This window comes from Hipposideros armiger, unplaced genomic scaffold (assembly GCF_001890085.2).
Source record: "Hipposideros armiger isolate ML-2016 unplaced genomic scaffold, ASM189008v1 scaffold_226, whole genome shotgun sequence".
In the NCBI taxonomy this organism is placed as follows: Eukaryota; Metazoa; Chordata; class Mammalia; order Chiroptera; family Hipposideridae; genus Hipposideros; species Hipposideros armiger.
Genome location: NW_017731576.1, coordinates 2342638 through 2362400, shown reverse-complemented (window position 1 = coordinate 2362400; position 19763 = coordinate 2342638). Strand labels below are relative to the sequence as shown.

The following is a 19763-nucleotide window of genomic DNA, read 5'->3' as shown; positions in this document are numbered from 1 at the left end:
GACTAGATTGATGGCACTTTGAAGATTTTCATAGTAGACATTTGTGGAAGATTTACTAGGTGCCAGGCACAGTTCTAAGTCTTTTACTTTTATTAAGTGATTTCATCCTCACAGTAACTTTGTGAGCTCTATGTATAGTTATTATCCATATTTTACAGATGAGGAAATCTAAGAAAGAGGGATATAACTTGCCTGAAACCACATAGCTAGTAAATAACAGAGCCAGAATTTGAACTCAGGATGTCTTGCTCCAGAGCTCCAGGGTCATTAGCCTCAATGCTGTAGAATCTCTCCATGAAAAGGAGGTTTAAACAAACAAAAAGTAAGAAAACTAAAGATTGTAATAGGTAGTATGGCTTTAAAAGAGAAAGTTTCTCATTTTTATATTTTTAAGTTATGACAGGGACTTAGAAGAAACTGAGATTTATTATAGCAGAGAATGTAATTTTAGAATGCTAGCACCCATTTTGTGATAAAAGAGCAACTAAGTAAAGTTGCTTAATTAACATTAAAAATCCAGTTAAATTATTGTCAGACTAATTAATAAGTGATTGCCTTGTCCTAATTAGAGAATTAAATATTACCAAAAATTTTAAGTTTTTCATGTATGGCAAATGAGAAACCTTGATGATCAATGTACAAAAGAAAGTTAGGATTCACTTTATTATATTTAATATGATTTTTTTAACGGTTGAGCTAATAACCTATTGAAAGATAAGGCAAAAATATTAACGTTGTATTTGCTCATGGTTCACAGGTATGAGAGTAGGAAAATATCATGACAGGATGTTTAAAGTGAGGTGAAAAGCCATTATTTGGGCACAAAGCCGGAAACCTTACTTTTGGAGTTGGCTCTACCACCACTTCACAATGTAGTTATCAGGATTGTTCCTATTGTGACTAAATTTGAACTATTATTCTGCCCTGTGCAATTACATCAAGGTTTTGGGTTTTGCAAACTATCACTCATTTTTTTTTAAAGATTTTTATTGGGGAATTGGAGGGATGGGAACAGTGCTGGGGAATTGGGGGAAGGGGAACAGACAAGTTGCTGTCGTTTTGTTCTTCAGTCTAGTTGTGGAGGACGTTGCTTCACTGGCCCAAGTTGGCACCATCATTGCGCTCTTCCCGGGTGAGGCAGATCAGTTGCCGGCTTCTGGACGGCCACTCACGGTGGCTGCTGGCCGCTCACACTGGCTGCTGGCTACACATGGTAGCCCGTGGCAACCCACTGCAGCAGGGGCTGCAGCCTACGCCATCGCCGGCGACTCATGGCAGCCCAGCTCCAGGTCGAGCTGTTGTTCAGCATCTTAGCTGTAGAGGGCAGTGTCACTGGCCCTCATATGTGGGCTCCGAACCGGGGCCCTCTGGCGTCCCAAGCCAGTTCTTAACCATCGCGCCACTCAGCCGGCCCTATCATTCATTTTTAAATAATATTTGCTTCTGTTATTTTGTCTCATAGGATACTAATGTTTGTCTTGGTGATAAAAATTATTTTCTTTTAATTCATGACATGTGTGCCAGCTTAGAAAGAGTCACAGTTATTTAGAGAAACAATTTTTGAGTTCTACATGATTCTGTATTTGAATGTTGGCACTATGGTTTCCTCAGAATTAACATGTTTGTTGACCCCATAATAGTTGTGAGGCTTTCAGAAAGCCCCACATGCCATTTCCTAGTCCAATGAATATAAAGCAGTTGAGTCAAAATAAGATGACTTCCAGAAGCATTATTTTTTTAGTTTGGTATCGGTAGTTTTTATTTCACAGAAACCATATAAAAACAGAAGATAATTGAAGTTGGAGGCCTTTGAGAGTGCAGCTATAAATACAGTGTTAGGAATGATGTTAATATTTATTGCTTGCTGTAAATGTATATGAAGTACATTCCAGCTTTTCAGATTAATCAGAGATTGTGTCGTTATTTTCTTCTACTTGTAGTGATGCTATTGCTGAGATTAGAGCCATTTGTATTGAAGAAATTGGAGTATGGATGAAAATGTATAGTGATGCCTTCCTAAATGACAGTTACCTAAAATATGTTGGTTGGACTCTTCATGACAGGGTAAGTTACTCTGTTCCAGGCATTGATAGAAGGTATGTTTGTCTTATTACTAGACAAGATTTGTAATAATATGGAAATCTAAGATAATTCAGCTGAATAACTGTCCACTTAATGTCCATGATGAAACTTGACACATCAGCCCATGTGTGAAAACCTTTCTTACTTAGCTGTAGTTTTCTCTTAAAGCAAGATTGACAACTTGGTACATATAAAGTTTTCAGAGAATATATTATCTCGAGAAGCTAATTACAATCTTTTTCTAGCTTGGAGTCAAAAGAGATTCCTTGTTTCTCTTAATATATAAAAACTAAGCTTTCTTGTTTTGAATTCTTTACTGTCATATCACAGCAAAGTGAATAGATTTGTTGGGTGCTAGAATATTATATCTAAAAATATATTTCTATTATAAAAGGCTCTCACTTTAAAAGGAATCCCATGTTATTGAATCCTGAATAAGTAATCCTGAAAATAATCAAGGGTGGGAGTGATATATTGGAATTTTTATATTGAATGACCTGACAGTCTTTAACTTGAATTGCCCAGATGTTCACAAATATAGCAATATTTCGATAATTTATTTCAAATTCCATTCTTTGAATTGTTAAAATTATTGCAGCTATTAGAAGACATTTTATTTTTAATGCAATTATATTCTTAGATTTTTTTGTTTTGTTTTTAAAGAATTTATTGGGGAATTGGGGAAGCGGAACAGCCAAGTTGTCCTTCAATCTTAGTTGTGGAGGGCGCAGCTAGCTCAGCTCCAAGTCCAGTCGCCTTCCGGCCGCCCATAAGCAACTCGCGGCTGCTTAGCTCAAGGTGCTGTGTTCAATCTTAGTTGCGGGTGGGCATAGCCCACCATCCCGTGTGGGAGTCGAACCAGCAATCTTGTTAAAAACCTGTGTTCTCAACAGCTGAGCCATCCTGCCACCTGTTGGCAGCTCAGTGGCAGCTCAGCTCAGGCGCAGCTGACTGGACCATGTGGGAATCAAACCGGTGACCCTGTTGCTCAGAGCTTGCGCTCTTAACCAACTGAGTCACTCAGCTGGCCCTCTTAGATTTTTTTTTTAAAGGCAAATTTGGTAATATTTTAAGACTTTTCTCTGTCTTACCATTGTTATCTTATAGAGCATTTATTTTTTAAATACCGGTATGCTAAGTATTATCAGAGCTATTTTGAAACCCACACAATTACATAAATCATAATAAAAGGTTCCAAGGGAATTTTACAGGCCATTTTTTGCTTTAAGAGAGTTTGGAATACAGGGAGATCATCTCAAGTTGGTTGCTCAGCTTCTCAATTGCTAATTTTTAATTGATGATTAAAAGGAGTTGTTCTCCCTTACTGCATTTGAAGGAAAATTCAAGTAGTACATAGTGAATTTTTTCCTGAATATTAATCATCCCTTGTATTTCAAACCCTTTTCTCTACACTACCCAAGCTCGATTCTGTGTTTTCTTTGCCTAATCTGTTTGTAGAATTGGGATCCTTAAAGTCTACCTTATCTCACGTTTATCCAATTAAGTTTTACTACAGTGTGAGAGAATGTAGAATTACACAGCATGTCCTTACACATATATACGCTGTTAAATCCAACAAGACAAAGTTTAGTAGGAATAAATTTAAAGTCTTTTACTTTTGTCCCTACCAACGCCATATCAGTTTTCTTCCTCCCAATACCTCCCTTATAGAATATTCTACTGAATTTAAATAACAATGACTAGTTTTAACAGGATTTATGTATAACCACAAATTTGGGGAATAACACGGATTTGATGTGACTTACCAAAAAACAATCAATTATGATTTTAAAATAAACCACCAAACTGTTTGAGAAATCCTCTGTCCAGATAAAGGAAGAGGTATATTTCTCTATATGTTGTTGATAAAATCATGTAAGGAGTACTATTTTCAGTAGAATGATTTTATAAACTTGCATGTGATCTTCAGTTACTTTATTTAGAATTTATAAGTATTAAATAATCCCTTCTAAACTCTTTTGTCATTTCCAATGTAATCTCCTGGTACTTCTATTTCTCTGAGGACTATAGTCATTTGTTTTCCCTCCTTTTAGTCTTGTTTGAACTGCTCATTCTATAAGATGTGATTTCTACCTTCAGACTCATCCTGTGCCTTTTCAAATGAGCTGATAAAACTCCTTCTGTCTTTTTTTAAGACTGCATTTTAATTATCAACTGCATTTTTTCCAGTTTTATTGAGATAAAATTGACACATAACCATTGTGTTAGTTTAAGGTGTACCTTATAATGCTTGGTATTCCTTCTGTATTGATTTTAGAATTTAAGAGGTTATAATCTGATCTTCCCCCCTAAATAAGATAAACATTTTTTAAAATATTGCCAGTTTATATAAGTTGTATAAGTTTTGATCAATAGAAAGACAAACAGTTTCTAATAAGCAAAGGAGTTATTAGAAATTCAGTTTGTCTTTCTATTGACCAAAGCTTATTTCTGAGTTTTTTCTACTCATTTGTTTTAGCTCTGTCATTAAGGGTAACACAGAAGAGCTCTAATTTAAATACAGCTAAAGTAATCTCTGTGTTCTGGGCTAAATATCTTAATCTCTTTTTGTATTTATGCTCATGACAGTAGATTGCCTTTCTCTATCCTTTTCAGTTTATCAGTATTGTTCTGTAATGTTTTGCTTTTAGCTTATGTGGTACAATTCTTCTGTGTTGCATATGCTTGATTCCTCATATCAAAATCTCTAGTGCTTGTGTGAGATTTATTTTCAGTTAGTCCACCCTATTTCTTCTTTTTGTTGACTCATTTCATATTCTGTTTCTCTTAAGTTCACCAAAAACCTTTCTAGCTCTGTATATGTTAAGCAAATGCGATCCGTTACCTATTACCAGAAGTGCCCTGTGTGCACCCCTCTTGTGCCACATAACTAAGAACCCTATCCTCTTCCCTTAGGGAACAGATTTAGTAGTGGGGTTGGCCAGGTGCCATATGATGCACACACTTAAGCAGAACAAAAGAACACACATTTTAGTCTGAAACAGGAAAGACATTTCCATACAAGGCGATAAACCCAGCACAGGCTCTAAGGACTCTTATCTCTTAATAAGGTAGTGTTCCAGGCCCAAGGACCGTTCTTTTGCAGCCAAGTGGAAGGGGTCAGAAGACTGAATGCAGAAGACTGCCTTTCCAAATAGCCTATTCCCCACCCCTGGTGGGCTACTGAAATAGCAGATAAAGCATATCAAATCCTGTAGGACCATTACCCACCTCAAAGTTGGAGGTAGAGTTGGGTCTACTGGGGTCCCTGAATAACCTATATGGATGTGAATTGCTCATAGAAGCTCCCTGTCATTTGGAGGCAGGACTTTAACAGGGTAATTAGGAGAGCCAGACCCAAGAGGACAGACAGGCTTCCCTGGAGGATGGTCTTCAACCAAGAACCCCAAGTGCCTGGATTAAGCCAAATAAGAAGTCAGAAAGTGAGTCTGTGGGGGAGAATGCATTGCCATCCCACCTGAACAGGGGTATTCACCAGCTCAGTTTTTAAGTTCCCCAAATTATTGAGGTATGTCAGCAAGAAATGCTGACAGTAGCACAAACGCCACCCTGTTCTGCCATCAGATAATCAAGGGCTATTTGATTATCCATCACCACCTTGACTGATGAGTTTAGTGAATCTTCTTGGTCTTGGTGACTTGGACAGTACCATTAGCCATGGTTAAGGGGAGGTTGTGCATTGTTTTTTTTTGTTTTTGTGCCTGTATACCTATGTGCATTATTAGAATTTGTACAGCAGAATGAAAGCAGTGGTTACTTTGTCTTCCTAGGAGGGTACTGTGAGCCACTCTATGATGTTAGCAAGAGGGATCCTTTTCAGCCCTCCGTACAATTGCTCACATGGACAGTGAGCCCAAGAACAATGAGGCAACAAAATCCTTCCCCTGGGGGCAGAAATTCTGTTGCTCATTGGGGTCCACAGAGAAATACTTAACCAAGAGGAATGTAGGTGATACCTGTCAGGGATTTGTTCTCATAATGCTGACTAGTCTAGTTACATACAGTCTCAGCCTCCTTTTGCCACATAATTGCAGAGAGAGAAAAGACACATGGAACTTCCAAGTCCAAAATGTCACACTATAGATCAGTAATAACCGTTCTGGCACAGGGGTCTTTTTCTGTCACATTATAGGCAATATTAAAGCAGGGGACTCCAGAACATGCCTGCATCTGGACCTGTATCAAAAGAGTCACCTGGTAATTTGACCCATTGATAGCTTAAGGAAGGTCTGAGCAGCATCAGTTTGCCTCCTCTCACTACGGCTATACTGATTTGTATCGGTGTTGATAGACATAGCAGAAGCCTCTATAGGAGTGAAAAGAGGCAAAATGAATGTTCCTACTCCCTACTCACTCCATGAACTTCCTGAGGCCAGAGATACTCCACTACTTGTGGAGCTGGTTGCCTGGGTATTGCAACCCAGCCTGTCTTTCCCAATCCTGATGCTTCTACCTCTGTGGGCACCCAGTGCCCTTGTTGCTTGACTCAGATTTTTTGGCCTCAGTTGGCCAGCTCAGGGAGGCCACGTCCTGCACAAACTTGTCATGTCTGACAATGCCATCCACTTGATAGGAAGGGTCAAATGTTCCTAGCACTAGTAGAAAAACCCTTAGCACCCTTGGTTCTATCTCCTACCCTTGTAGTATCCCATGGGAGGAAGTTGCCCAAGGGAAGCATTACATCCTGATTAGAGTTAAGGGGTACTGTCCAGGATGCTATGGCAGCCAGAACAGCAAACTACCCCAGAGACGTACCCTCCAAGAGGAAAAAAGAAAAAGAATGATTGGTATACTGGGATTTTGTAGGTACAGCCTAAACATAGATGCCTCATCCACTCCCACCCCATCGACGCTCAGTATTTCCCAACATGTGCCGCAATGCCATGTTTTCCTTGCATGGAGTGCAGTGCTTAGTAACTAGCTATACAGCCCTAGTCAGATGGGGGTATAAATCCACTAGCAAGCCGTCTTGGTTGCTGTTTAAGTCAGCTGTTCATTTGTTCAATGGCTTCATTGACATGTGGGTGATAGGGTGCATGGAAAGTTCATCACATTCCATGAGAGGGTGCCCATTTTTGTCTTGCTTGGGCAGTGAAGGATGTTCCTTAGTTTTTTGTCAAGTCTTTTAGCTGCCATTCTCCTGATCACATGGATAGGCCATTGGCAACAACCCATGAGTTGGTAAAAATGTATCAAGGCATTGTTGGTAGGGGTGGCCTGTACTGCCATCACCACAACTCAGATGTTGGCCCACTGGGTGGAATGCCCATATCTGGTCTTAGTCAAAAGGTAGTCACTTTTTTGGGCCAATGGCAACTGCATTCAGCAAACCTCATCTGTCTTGTCTTTAGTTTTACAGAGCTGTCAATAAACTATGCCGTATTGTCAGCAGGCATGTCTTTTAATCTTGAGCCCCAGGTAACTCAGGGAAGGGCCAAAGCATCACCTATGGGTTGTTTGGCCTTTCTGGTAAGCTGGCTTTTTGCTTATGGAGCCTACTAGTCCTTTGGAATTCTGGCTGGGCCCAGTCTTGGATGTACCATTATCATTTTGTGATCAAGCTTTGTTGATCTTTGGCAGTTTTATTGGTCAGCTTTGTAATCACCCAAGTGAGAATGGGCAGTACAGGTTGCAGCATCATATATGGCACCCGAGCCATACCGTGCTCCATCTTTACCAGTGCCCAATAGCAAGCAAGGAAATGCCATTCAAAAGGAATGTATTAGGTGGCAGCTTCTGGAAGTTTGAGGGTCCAGCATCCCAGAAGCCAGTGCACCCAGTCACAAATTTCTGCTGCCACAGACTACAATCAGTGTGTGTGTGTGGTGGGTGGATAAGGTGGTTGGGGGAGTGCCAAAACCTGCAGTTCCATCAGGCTAGCAGGCTTCAAGGGCCATGCCTTGTGGAACAGCTTCCAGGGCCTGCTGCTGTGATGGGCCTCATTTAAAATTGGCTGCTTTGTAAGTCACTTTGATTAAAGAGGCCAAGAGAGCACCCAGGTGGGATATATGCTGTTTTCATTACTCAAAGAGACCTACTAGCTGTTGGGCCTCCTTTTTATTAGTGGACGCTGCCAGGACCTACAGTTTTTGTTTAATTGTCTCTGGAATACCTCCTTGGCTTCTTGCCCAAATAACTCCTAGGAATTGCACCTGCTGTGCCAAGCCCTGGACTTTATCTGGATTTATAGTCAATTTGGAGCTAATGGTTTCATCAGTGACTAAGTGCAGCACTGTAGCCACATGTTTTTTGATTGGCCCTATCAAGATGTCATTAATGTAAAGGATGACTGAAATATCTGTGGGTCCTTGAGCTTGTTGAAGATTAAGCTCCACCCACTGATAGCATATTACAGAAGAATTTCAGTATCACTGCAGAAGTAAAAGTATATTGCATTCTGTGTGAATGCAAATTGGTCCTGATCCTCATCCTGCAAAAGGATCAAGTAGAAGGCGTTAGCCAGATAATAACAGTGTATTAATTTCCCATTTGGGTTGCCACTGTCTCAGTGACATTGTAATATCAGTGACTGCTAGGGTCAAAGTTGGAACTTTCCTGTTTAACCTGTGGTAATCTGTTAACTTCTAACTCTGGAGGTTTTCCTTATTGGCCAGATAGGGCTGTTAAATTTCGACAGGGTAGTTATCAGCACCCCTGCTTGCATTAAGTCTTGAATTAACAGAATGATGTCCATTTCCCCACCATATTTTTGTTGAACAATGTGCCATGGTTTGGGCAACTCTGGAGTTGGCCAGGAATGCACTTGGTCATTTATGCTTGAATGTGTGTTTATTGTGGTACATACCCCTCGAGGCAGTGATTGTTTACAGTATTGCACCCAACCAAAATGTAAATGTCTGTTATGTACTCAGTGGTGGGAACCATGATAATCAGAACCTGAAATTGTCCAAAGGGCTCCATCTACAAACACATGCAGACTTGTCTCCCATGAGTAACTATCACCCAAACCTTCCAAAGCCACTATTTTAATCCTGCCCTTACGGGGACCTAGGATTATTGTCATTTGGACACCAGTATCTAAGAGCATCATAAAAGTCTGAATTCCACCCCACCCCCCATTTTCCTTCTATCCAGACAGAGGCAAAGGACCTCTAGTGGGAACCCAGGGACCATGACCTCTAAATGTGCTATTTAGCCCTAGTCATTTGAGTCTGCAGTGCCCCTTCATCATACAGATGTACCAGCCAGTCTGCTCATGTCCATATCTGTTCTTCAGTTTTCATATTTTACTTTTAGACAAGGACTTCATCTCAACAGTTTCATTTTCAGCAGTGCCATTGGTAGTTTTGCACTGAGTAAAAACAGGTCTTATTTGAAGCCTGGAAGCAACTTGTATCAGGTGAAGTTTCCTGCATGGAACCTCTTATTCTCTCAGACATCATTTTCAATCTCTAAGATACCATAGGAGTTGGGGTAGCATGGAGCACGAAGACAGCCAAGAGCCAGAATATGCGAGGTGTGTTCAAACAATATGGTAAATGCTTAAATTTTTTAAAAAAATTATTACAGTAAAAGACACATTGCTATTAATCCCCCTCAAAATACCACCACCCCCCCACCCCTCCCCGCATTGAGCACACTTTCCCATCATTCTTGCCACTTTCTGAAGCAGTTCTGGAAGCCCTCTTTTGTGAGTGTCTTTAGTTGCGCTGCCTTGATGTCCTGACCTTTTATGTTCATTTTGACTTTGGGGAAGAGCCAGGAAGTCTCACAGTGCCAGATCCGGTAAATAAGCTGGATGAGGACACACTGTAATGTTTTCATTTGACAGAAATTGCTGTACCAGAAGCGATGTGTGACACGGAGCCTTTCTGTTGTGATCACAAAATATGGTGAATGCTGTTGCCAAGTGCCATCCAACAGAAGGGCAGGGATCTTCAGTTCAGGAAATGACACGTTGCGCCTTATTAACAATGTGTGACAAGTTTCAACTTGTTCAGTGCAGTCAGTCAGGTGTGAGCTATGGTTGAGAGAGGTGTGTTTTAAAAAGTGTGCCATAAATCATCCTCCATCATGACAATGCTCCATGTCACACATCGCTTCTGGTATATGGCAATTTCTGTCAAATAAAAACATTACAGTGTGCCCTCATCCACCGTATTCACTAGATCTGGCACTGTGTGACTTCTGGCTCTTCCCTGAAGTCAAAATGATTCAGGACATGGAGGCAGCCATGACAGTGCAACTAAAGACACTCACAAAAGAGGATTTCCAGAACTGCTTAGAAAGTGGGAAGAATGATGGGATAAGTGTGTTCAAAGTGAGGGGGAGTATTTTGAGGGGGATTAATGACAATATGTCTTTTACTGTAATAATTTTTTTTTTTAATTTAAACATTCACTGTATTGTTTGGTCACACCTTACAGTTTCTCTAGTGTCCTTAGGACTCACTTCACATTTCCACCCTCATCCATTGCAGATTATCTACATCCTATTTATCCCCATATGGCTGGAGGGAGGTCAGCACCTCACTCAGTCCATTACTACCAACCCACCCCTAGAGCATGCACCATCCTCACAGCAGGCCTGACTAGCCCTTTCGTTTCCATCATGCCATGGTGTGTTTTGTTGGTGTCTCAGTATCTCTTGGTAAGGAAGTGTTTTAGGCCCCAGGCCCACCGGTACAGCCAAATTGGGGGCCAGTCTTTTGACAGACTGCATGCACAAGACTGCTTTTCTCAACAGCACATAACAGTGTCCCTCTCAGGACTTCTCCTTCTCCCCTTAGCAAATATTGGGTTGTTGGAATAGTCATGATGCATTTTTGCAATGAAAAACAGAAAAAATACATTATGACTTTTCCAACAACCCAATAAAAAAAAAATACAAGGACATTTTTGGAAATGATGGATCTGTTTATTGCCTTGATTGTAATAGTATCATGCATGTATGCATATGTCCACCCAAACTCATCAAGTAAACACGAAGGGTTTTTTTGTATATCAATTATGTCTCAACAAAACTAAAAAAAAACCCTCTTCTCTCTACTCCCTTCGCCTCTACCACCCACAGACACATCCACTTCTTGACAGAACATCAGAATTTGGTTCAGTTTAACTCTTTCACAGTAGTATTCCCACTGAAGTATTCATATTACACTTAGGCATTTTTTGTAATAATCAGCGTTTTCTCCTAGAAGCACGAATTATTGTCTCTTAAAAATATGTCATTATGAAATTAAGCCATTATGCTGCATAATATTTTTTGTAGCTCTTAGCATTTAAAGGTATTTTTTTGCAAAAATGTTGATAGGTCGAAGAGTCTCTGACAAATTATGCACAGCCCCCTCCCTCAACAAATCATTTTACCTTTCTCTGTTTCTTTCGTTTTTTTCTGGTTTTATATGTTTATATAGTTACTTGTTCAAAAAATATTTATTGAGCAGTGACTATGTATTAGGTACTGTGTTAAACAGCATTCAGACTTGAATAAGATTTTGGGCAATGAGAAAACAGAGCATCTAGGTACTTATAATAGAGATACTTTTAGAGGATAGTAGAGCCCCACATAGAGCAATTACCAAAAAGGCAACTGGAGTTTTCACCTAACTAGGTTAGTTTACAGTTTTCTAGAGTACATTTATGGGTACCACCTTATTGTTAAGTTCCAGTAATATAGGCAGAGCATGTTACAGGTAAAGACCCAAGATTTTGGGAGGAGAGGTAGTTGATTAGGAGGCATCACTGGACAAGGTAAAGATAAAACTTGATTAATGTCTTTAGCTGTAATTTGGTGTATGAACTTAACCTAGATGGAGTAATTTCATCTTTTGGCCTTGCTTTTAAATCTGTAGTTGAAGAGAAGTAAGGAAACTACTTACACGCTGTCTCAGATCTGGGGCTTTCCACCTGTCTTGCCTCCAGGGATACCACATCCTATGAGCCATCTCCATAGACCCCCATGGACTGCTCTTCAACCTTGCGGCCTGTTACAATTATTGTGCCCCCCCTGCATATGATAGGTGATGCTACCTTGTCTCTGCTGCTCTGTGATCTTATCACTCGCTGTTGGAAGCTAAATTCTGTTTGAGTATCTGCGACTGTCAGCCCTAGAAGCAACCATTGTGGACGTTTTCAGTAATGGCTGTGCCTCCATCACCAGTCTTTTCCTTATTGCTTTGGTGAACACAGTATTATTTGGGCCTTCTTGAGGAACATAATCAATTCGTGGATCTTCTGAGCTTATATAATAGATCCTTTCATGCATGCTCACTTTCTTGTGTCTTTAAATTCCGTCCTTTGCAGTCTGGTACAGTTCTGGCATCTCTGTTTCATTTATTATGCACCATTGCCTTTCTTTTCCAAGAGCCTTCCAGCAGTGTGTTGGGCCATTTCCAGGGGCCCTTAACGGTGCCTTAAATCCTGAGTCAAGGGAGAATGGTCCATATCCAAAAACTCTACTTTTTTATATTCCCACTCCCTGGTCAGTACCCTCAGGAACTGGTTCCTAACATGTTCTCTTGGTTCTTGCTGGTTCAAATTAACCCATTCCTTTAGCACTTAAAGCACATATAATCCTTCTCCTCCCTTAGCAGATCCAGTACCTCCGTTTGGTCTATGCTGAGATTTGACCTTGGTCTGGTGGCTGCAAGGGGAGGTTGGTGTAGATCATGAGGAGGGCAACTAGCATGTCCTTAAGGTATTTGCTTTACTTGAGGCTTCCATATAGTCAGGTGGGGGGTGGCATACTATCTGAGAAGGGTACATGAGCCTTATTTTCAGACCCACAAGTTTATGGGAAAATTGGAGTTCAAGAGTCTCAGCTGTATCCACCCAGATACTCTTCAGACTTGCACCTTTTTCTTATATGGCCCTGATTTGGGCATAGGAGATGTGCCTGGGATGCAGATTCTCTTAAATTCTGCCACCCTTTAATTTGAGTCCTGGGTTTTTTGTATGATCAGTTCTTTATCTGCATAAGATAAGGATCTCTTTAAATGTTGCCAAAGAGACATTTGCTTTAAATTGGTGATTAATTAACCTGTCATTTTCTTTCTTTAATGTATCAGTGATGCTTAGCCACCCAGTTCCAGTTTTTATTCATGATGCTTAGCTACCCAGTTCCATAGTTTTTTGTTTGTTTGTTTTCTTTAAAGATTTTATTGGGGAATTGGGGGGAGGGGAACAGCGTTGGGGAATCGGGGAAAGGGAACAGACAAGTTGCTGTCCTTTTGTTCTTCAGTCTAGTTGTGGAGGACGTTGCTTCACTGGCCCATGTTAGTATTATTGCGCTCTTCCCTGCTGAGGCACATCGGTCTCTGGCCACTGGATGGCTGCTCATGGCTGCCCACGGCAGCTCATGCTGGCTGCTGGCCTCTCACGGTAGCTTATCGCAGCCCACTGCGGCCTACACTGTTGCCGGAGACTCACGGCAGCCCAGCTCCAGGTCGAGCTGTTGTTCACCATCTTAGCTGTAGAGGGCACAGCGTCACTGGCTCTAATGTGGGATCCAAACCAGGGCCCTGTTGCTCAGAGCTCACACTCCCAAGCCAACTCTTAACCAACGCGCCACTTGGCCGGCCCAGTTCCATAGTTTTTATTCACCCTGCTCCTTCAAATGCTAGGCATATCCCCTTTCACCCGTATGTGATGTAGCAAATGGCTGTTAGTCAGTAATTGGATTCTTCCTTATAGTAATCCATCCTTCAAGTGATCAAGCCCTACAATCCCATCATTGAAGTCCTCTGAAGACCACTCTTGATACAAACTATTTAGGTCATGTTCCCTAGAAGCCAAACCTGAGTCAGAGATTTTTGTGCTAGTGGTACATTGAGGTTTATACTCTCAGAAGCCTATGAGAAAGTGACGAAAATAGGATAAAGCAGAAACACACTAACAGAAATAAGGTTTCAGAAGTCTTATCTCAGCGTGATCTCACCAGGAGCTTTGAAGAATAAATTGCACCTTAGAGGTTGTTCTGCCCTGATGCAAGGTATCACTCCCCACTGGCTATGGGCCTCAGCCTGGAGGAAGGGAAGCGTTTATACAGGAGGGGCAATGTGGACCATAATCTCCCAGGAATTTCTGTGCCAGGTGGTTCTCCTTAACCATGGTCGATTCTCCAGAGAAAAGTATAGATATGAGACATTAGCTGTCAACATAGGAGAAAGCAAGGAAGATTTAGCCTCTTATATGGGGATTTAAGAGGGGCAACAACAGTATCTACTACAGATATCTCAGGTACCTTCAATGTGTTAGAGACTTTACCAACAAACATCATCTAATTTAGTGGTATGCCAGAGCTACCTTGAATCAGTTGGCATGAAAGTGATTATACACATCATTTCTCAAATATGAGTTCAAGAACTTCTCATTGGTAGCATGAAATTGGCCATGAAGGGGTTATTTACATAACAGAAATCTGCAAATGCAATAAGTCAGGGCCCCATGCCCAGAGCTGGTTGTTAAAAACTTTTACTAGCATACCCCAGCATTTAATCCTGATAACAACCTTATGAAGTTGGTATCATTTTATAAATGTGAAAGCTATTAGAGTGATTAATATGTTTGCTATCTCTCATGTAGCAAATAAAGTATAGAATTGGAAATAAAATCTAGTTTTGTTTGATTCTAAACCTTGGACTTCTCCTGTTACAGCACATTGCTTTTTTTTGAAAATAGAAACTTCAATCTCCTTTGAGAGAGTTTGCTAAATTTCTAGATGACCCTGAATGCACTTTGATCACCAACATTTTCTACTCCAAGTTAATATCTTTGTTTAGATAATGTCTCATAAATAGCAATCCTATCACATGTCCCTCTGTCATTTTGTCTCAAACATTCTGCTGTTTATCTGTTTCCTAATTGCTCTTTCTGGAATGTAAAAGGCATTCAATAAATATCTGTTAAAAGGAATAAATAATGACACTTAAATAATGAAATTAGGTTTTTCTGCAGAATTATTCAGTAGTTAAATAAAGGACAAATTAGTGTACTCTTCTCTAATTGAAATCATAGGTTAAAAATTCTCTCAGAAATGCTACAGTATAATGTGAGAAATAACTCCATGTTGAATCAGAGTTGATAAATGTTTGAAAAAGGTGTACCTGATTCTCAAGTAACTAAGGGGTTTTCAGTGCATTTTTAATTAAATGTAAGTGAAACACAGATTATACAATTGCTCAGTTCCACCCTTTGTTGAATTACAATATGAATTAAATTGAATGGTTAAGCTGAAAATTACTTTAGTCTTCACAAACATTTGAAAAATCTTTTCAATCCTTGTGCCATTGAATTGACCACTTCTGTTGTGTTTTTTACTTGTCTTTCTGTAGCAAGGAGAAGTCAGGCTGAAGTGTTTGAAAGCTCTACAGAGTCTATATACCAATAGAGAATTATTCCCCAAATTGGAGCTATTCACAAACCGATTTAAGGTAAGCATCAAGAATGCTTAGGTAATTTTATTTCACTTTAAAAATTCTAGTTATAACTAGTTTAGCAAATGACATTACCATAGCAAGTGTTTAGTTCATATGCTTTACTGTATATTCTTTAAAGAACCCTATATTAAGTAGATGAATGAATCTCTACAAAAGATGTTTCCAACTTGAGTTCTTATTACCTCTGACAGAAGGCTCTCCTGCTTAAAACAAGATTTTCTTTATATATAGCTTTTTATAATTATATTTATTTTTCAAGTTAAGGTTTATATGTCTCAGTGTTAGGGAATGCCATTTGTTGAGAATGATTTTTAGATTATGAACATTTAGATTATGGACACACCTCTTTGTGTGAGTAGGAATATGATAATACGGTTTCATGAGTAAAGCTTTCAGTTTAATTTATCAGCAGTCTTGCATGTACTCTGTCAAGGACATTTCCTTAGGTCTTTCCTGACATGTTTTTTGCTCATGGTTAATTTGATTTATGACTTATTTTCAGGATCGCATTGTATCAATGACACTTGATAAGGAATATGATGTTGCTGTGGAAGCTATTCGATTGGTTACTCTGATACTTCAGTAAGTATAATACTTGTTAAAATTTTAATTTAATCTGTTGATATTTTATTCTTTTCTCCCGCATTATTGATGTACTTCACATATATAACCCTAATATGTTATCTTATTACTTTAGGTTCTACTTTTATATTTTAAGGTTAGGTTTGAAACAAAATGTTTTCTTTCTCTCTTTTAGTTTTTTATTTCAACTATTGTCTGTTTCCTCCATATAAAACTTTTTTTGTAGTCCAAAGGAAATATCAATGAAGGAACATAGCTTTCTATTAAAAAAAGAAAGAAGGCTTCAAATGGGATAGGATTTTTAAATAGGCTTCTTTGGAGTGGTACAGAAATGGAAGGAAGGAAATAAGGCATTTAAATTGTACCATTAATAAGATAGAGATTTTTAAATAGTGCTAATTTTACCTAAAGAGCTTTAACTAAAAACTAGGAAGAATTTATGGGAGAATGTATAACAGATCCTAGCAAAGTCATTACAAATCCTTCCCTCCCTACTTGTTGATGCCACATCTGTCATGTACCATATATCATCTATGCCGGCATCTGTTGTTGACTTGATGTCTTTTTACCTCTTTCTGTTCTAGTATCATACTCTTTATTATTGTGACTTTATAATACAGTATACATTATATGTTATAAATATGGCCTCCTCTTATTGGGTGATTCCTTCTTCTTAACCTTCCTTTTTGAAATCCTCTTAGCTACTTGTATATATTTTTTCTTCTATATGAATTTTTAAAGTACAGTTGTCTAGTTCCTCAAAAACTTTGGCTTGGATTTTAAATATTAGATCTGCATTAAAAATTTATGAAAATTTATGGGACAATGGAATTTTTATTAATTATGCATGAAAATGACGCATTTCTTTATTCAAATATTATTAGGTCTTTTATACAGTAAAGCCTTGGTTTGCGAGCATAATTCGTCCCGGAAACATGCTTGTAATCCAAAGCACTTGTATATCAAAGCGAATTTCCTCATAAGAAATAATGGAAACTCAGATGTTTCCTTCCACAACCCAAAAATATTCATATAAAAATGATTACAATACTGTAATATAATACAAAATAATAAAATACAAAATATAAAGAAAAATAAACAAATTAACCTGCACTTACCTTTGAAAACCTTCGTGGTTGGTGTGAGGGAAACACGAGAGGAGGGTTGTTGTGTAGGACGACTTTCACTATCACTAACAGAATCACTGCTATCTATTGGCTCAATGGAATCTTTTTCTTTTCGTGCAACTTTAACGGAACCTATCTAATGATACTTGCTTTTGCCTCCTTTTGAGGATTTCGAGGAAATGTGACATTGCATTGTTAAACAGATTCATCGCTCGCACTGCTGCAGCCTTATTTAGGTGGTGCTTTTCTACAAAATTTTGCATTGTTTCCCACATTTTACACATCTCCCTTATCTCATTTGAAGTGAGGGATTCGTCAGCCTTTTTCTCCTCCTCCTCTGCAGACGAGATTTCCTCCACAATCTCTTGCTGTTGCTCGGTGTTCAGCTCCTGGCCATATCCTCCACCAGCTCAGTTGTGATCATGTGATGTTTGGTGTCACATACTACTTGTATTGCTCGTTTATCAAGTTAAAATTTATTAGAAATGTTAGCTCGTCTTGCGGAACACTCGCAGAACAAGTTACTCACTATCCAAAGTTTTACTGTATAGGTTTAAATTTTTTCATAGAGGTATTGTACATCATTTATTAGGTTGATTTTTAAATACTTTTTGGTTTTGTTATATATGATTTATATTTAGTGTTAAACTATTTTTTACTTGGTTCTCTGCTGTGGCAGAGAAACCTTTAGTTTTTATGTTGGTCTTATATATGCAGCCTATTAGAACTCGACGCATTCTGTTGGTTTGATTCTGTTGGGTTTACTCTAGACTATTACGTCATCTGCAAACAATTTCAGTTTTGTCTTCCTTCCTAACCTTAAAACTTTTGTTTTATTCTCTTGTCTAATTGCATCAGCCAGGACTTTTAGCACTATAAAAGTGTCACTAATAGCGGATTTTTTGTTTTGTTGTTGTTGTTTGTTAGAAGGCACCTGAAGTTCTTTGTTGATTTCTGAGATAGGTTTTTGACACATGATAAAAGTTCTTTTGTATTCTGAGTTTTCTGAGAATTCTTTTCATACATTGATGAGCCTAAATCTAATTGATTTGTCTAATGGTAAACTACTCTTGAACTTCTAGACTAAATCCTGTTTGAGTATGATGTATTTGTTTTTATTGTATTTTGCTTAAATATAGTGTTATATTTAATATCATATTTAGGATTTTCACATGTAGTGTTCATGTGTTAATATGACGTGATTTGTTTTTCTGTCCTTTATACAACTTTGAAATCTCTCCCCCTTTTTGATTTTAGCAATATGAGGTACACAGACTAGGTGGTTTTCTGATTATTTCCCGTTTGAGCTTTTGTTGTCCATGGCAGATGACTAGGTAAAATAGAAACAATAAAATCAATAAGATTAGAAATGCACCCATAAGTCCTTCTCCAAAGGTATTTACCCAAGGGAGGGGGCTTAAAGTAGAAAACTCCTCCGCAGCTGCAGAAAACGTTTCATCTCCAGGCAGGAGTGATAGTGAGCATACGTCATGAAATCCACCTCCTGCATGAAATCCACCTCCTGCATGAAATCCACCTCCTGCTGTAGTTGTTGGATATTTATAGTAAAGTTAAGATTAAACACAGTAAGTAGAAATATTCCAGTTACATTTTGAAGTAGTTATTTCCTTTCTCTCTGGGAACTTCCCAGGTTTGGTGACAAAGTGAGAGACACGGGGGTCTTTAAACCAATGCAAATAGGTGTTTTTTAAATAGTCCACAGCCATGTGATTTAAAAGAGTAAATGAAGGATTAAGCAAATAAGCCCAATAAGTAAAAGTAACTGTTACAACACTTTGCAAAAGACAACTTACTACTGAAATTACTGTAAGCATAGAAACTAGTATGTTGGTATCATAAGCCTTTTTCATCCAAATTTTTTTCTGCCATCTGAGACAGCTTTTTCAATTGCCCCCATGTGGGAGGTTGAGCTTTCTCCATCTTGGGAGTGTTTCCTCCCGGGGCGGGGGCCAATCCGGGTGGTTGTCAGGGATAGACCGGACATTTGGAACACTGGAGGTTCTATGTCTGCTATCCACGCTAATTTTCTCTTCCTTGAGCCGTTGTTCATGGTAAGGTTTGACACATCTGCTAGGCACCCACAAAGACCGCTCCTCTGGACCTGGAGAAAAACAAGCAAAACCTCGTCCCCAAGTTAATACGTTTCCTAAATGCCATTGATTAGTTTGGATATCTTTTCGCCAGATAGGAACTTTTTCCAAAGGTTTTGGACTAAGCATGCTGTTGAAATGCCTCTCAGCTGCAGTCTAGCCAAAGTGTGGTTCAGTACTTGAACCAGAAGAATTCAAAAAATTTAACGTAAATATAGACTTTGCTAATTGTATCTGTAGGGGGGTCCTTGCTGTCTCCCCCTTTTTGTTTTTGTAACTGTTTTTTTCAGGTGGAATTGGCATGTTCAACAATAGCTTGACCCTGTGGATTGTAAGGAATCCCAGTGGTGTGTGAAATTCCCCATATAGCGCAGAATTGCACAAATTTAGAGCTTGTATAAGTAGGGCCATTATCTGTCTTGATAGAACGAGGTAGGCCCA

General features: G+C 39.1%; 1 protein-coding gene across 1 annotated transcript in view; it reads left to right on the top strand.

Annotated features, from left to right (window-relative positions):
• The window catches only part of STAG1 (STAG1 cohesin complex component), a 392478-nt gene that overhangs the window by 255068 nt on the left and 117647 nt on the right, over positions 1 to 19763 (top strand). The window contains exons 10-12 of the mRNA XM_019654594.1: positions 1941 to 2064; positions 15398 to 15496; positions 16005 to 16084. Of these exons, the coding sequence (XP_019510139.1) occupies positions 1941 to 2064; positions 15398 to 15496; positions 16005 to 16084 (303 nt within the window). The remainder of the gene's footprint in view (positions 1 to 1940; positions 2065 to 15397; positions 15497 to 16004; positions 16085 to 19763) is intronic.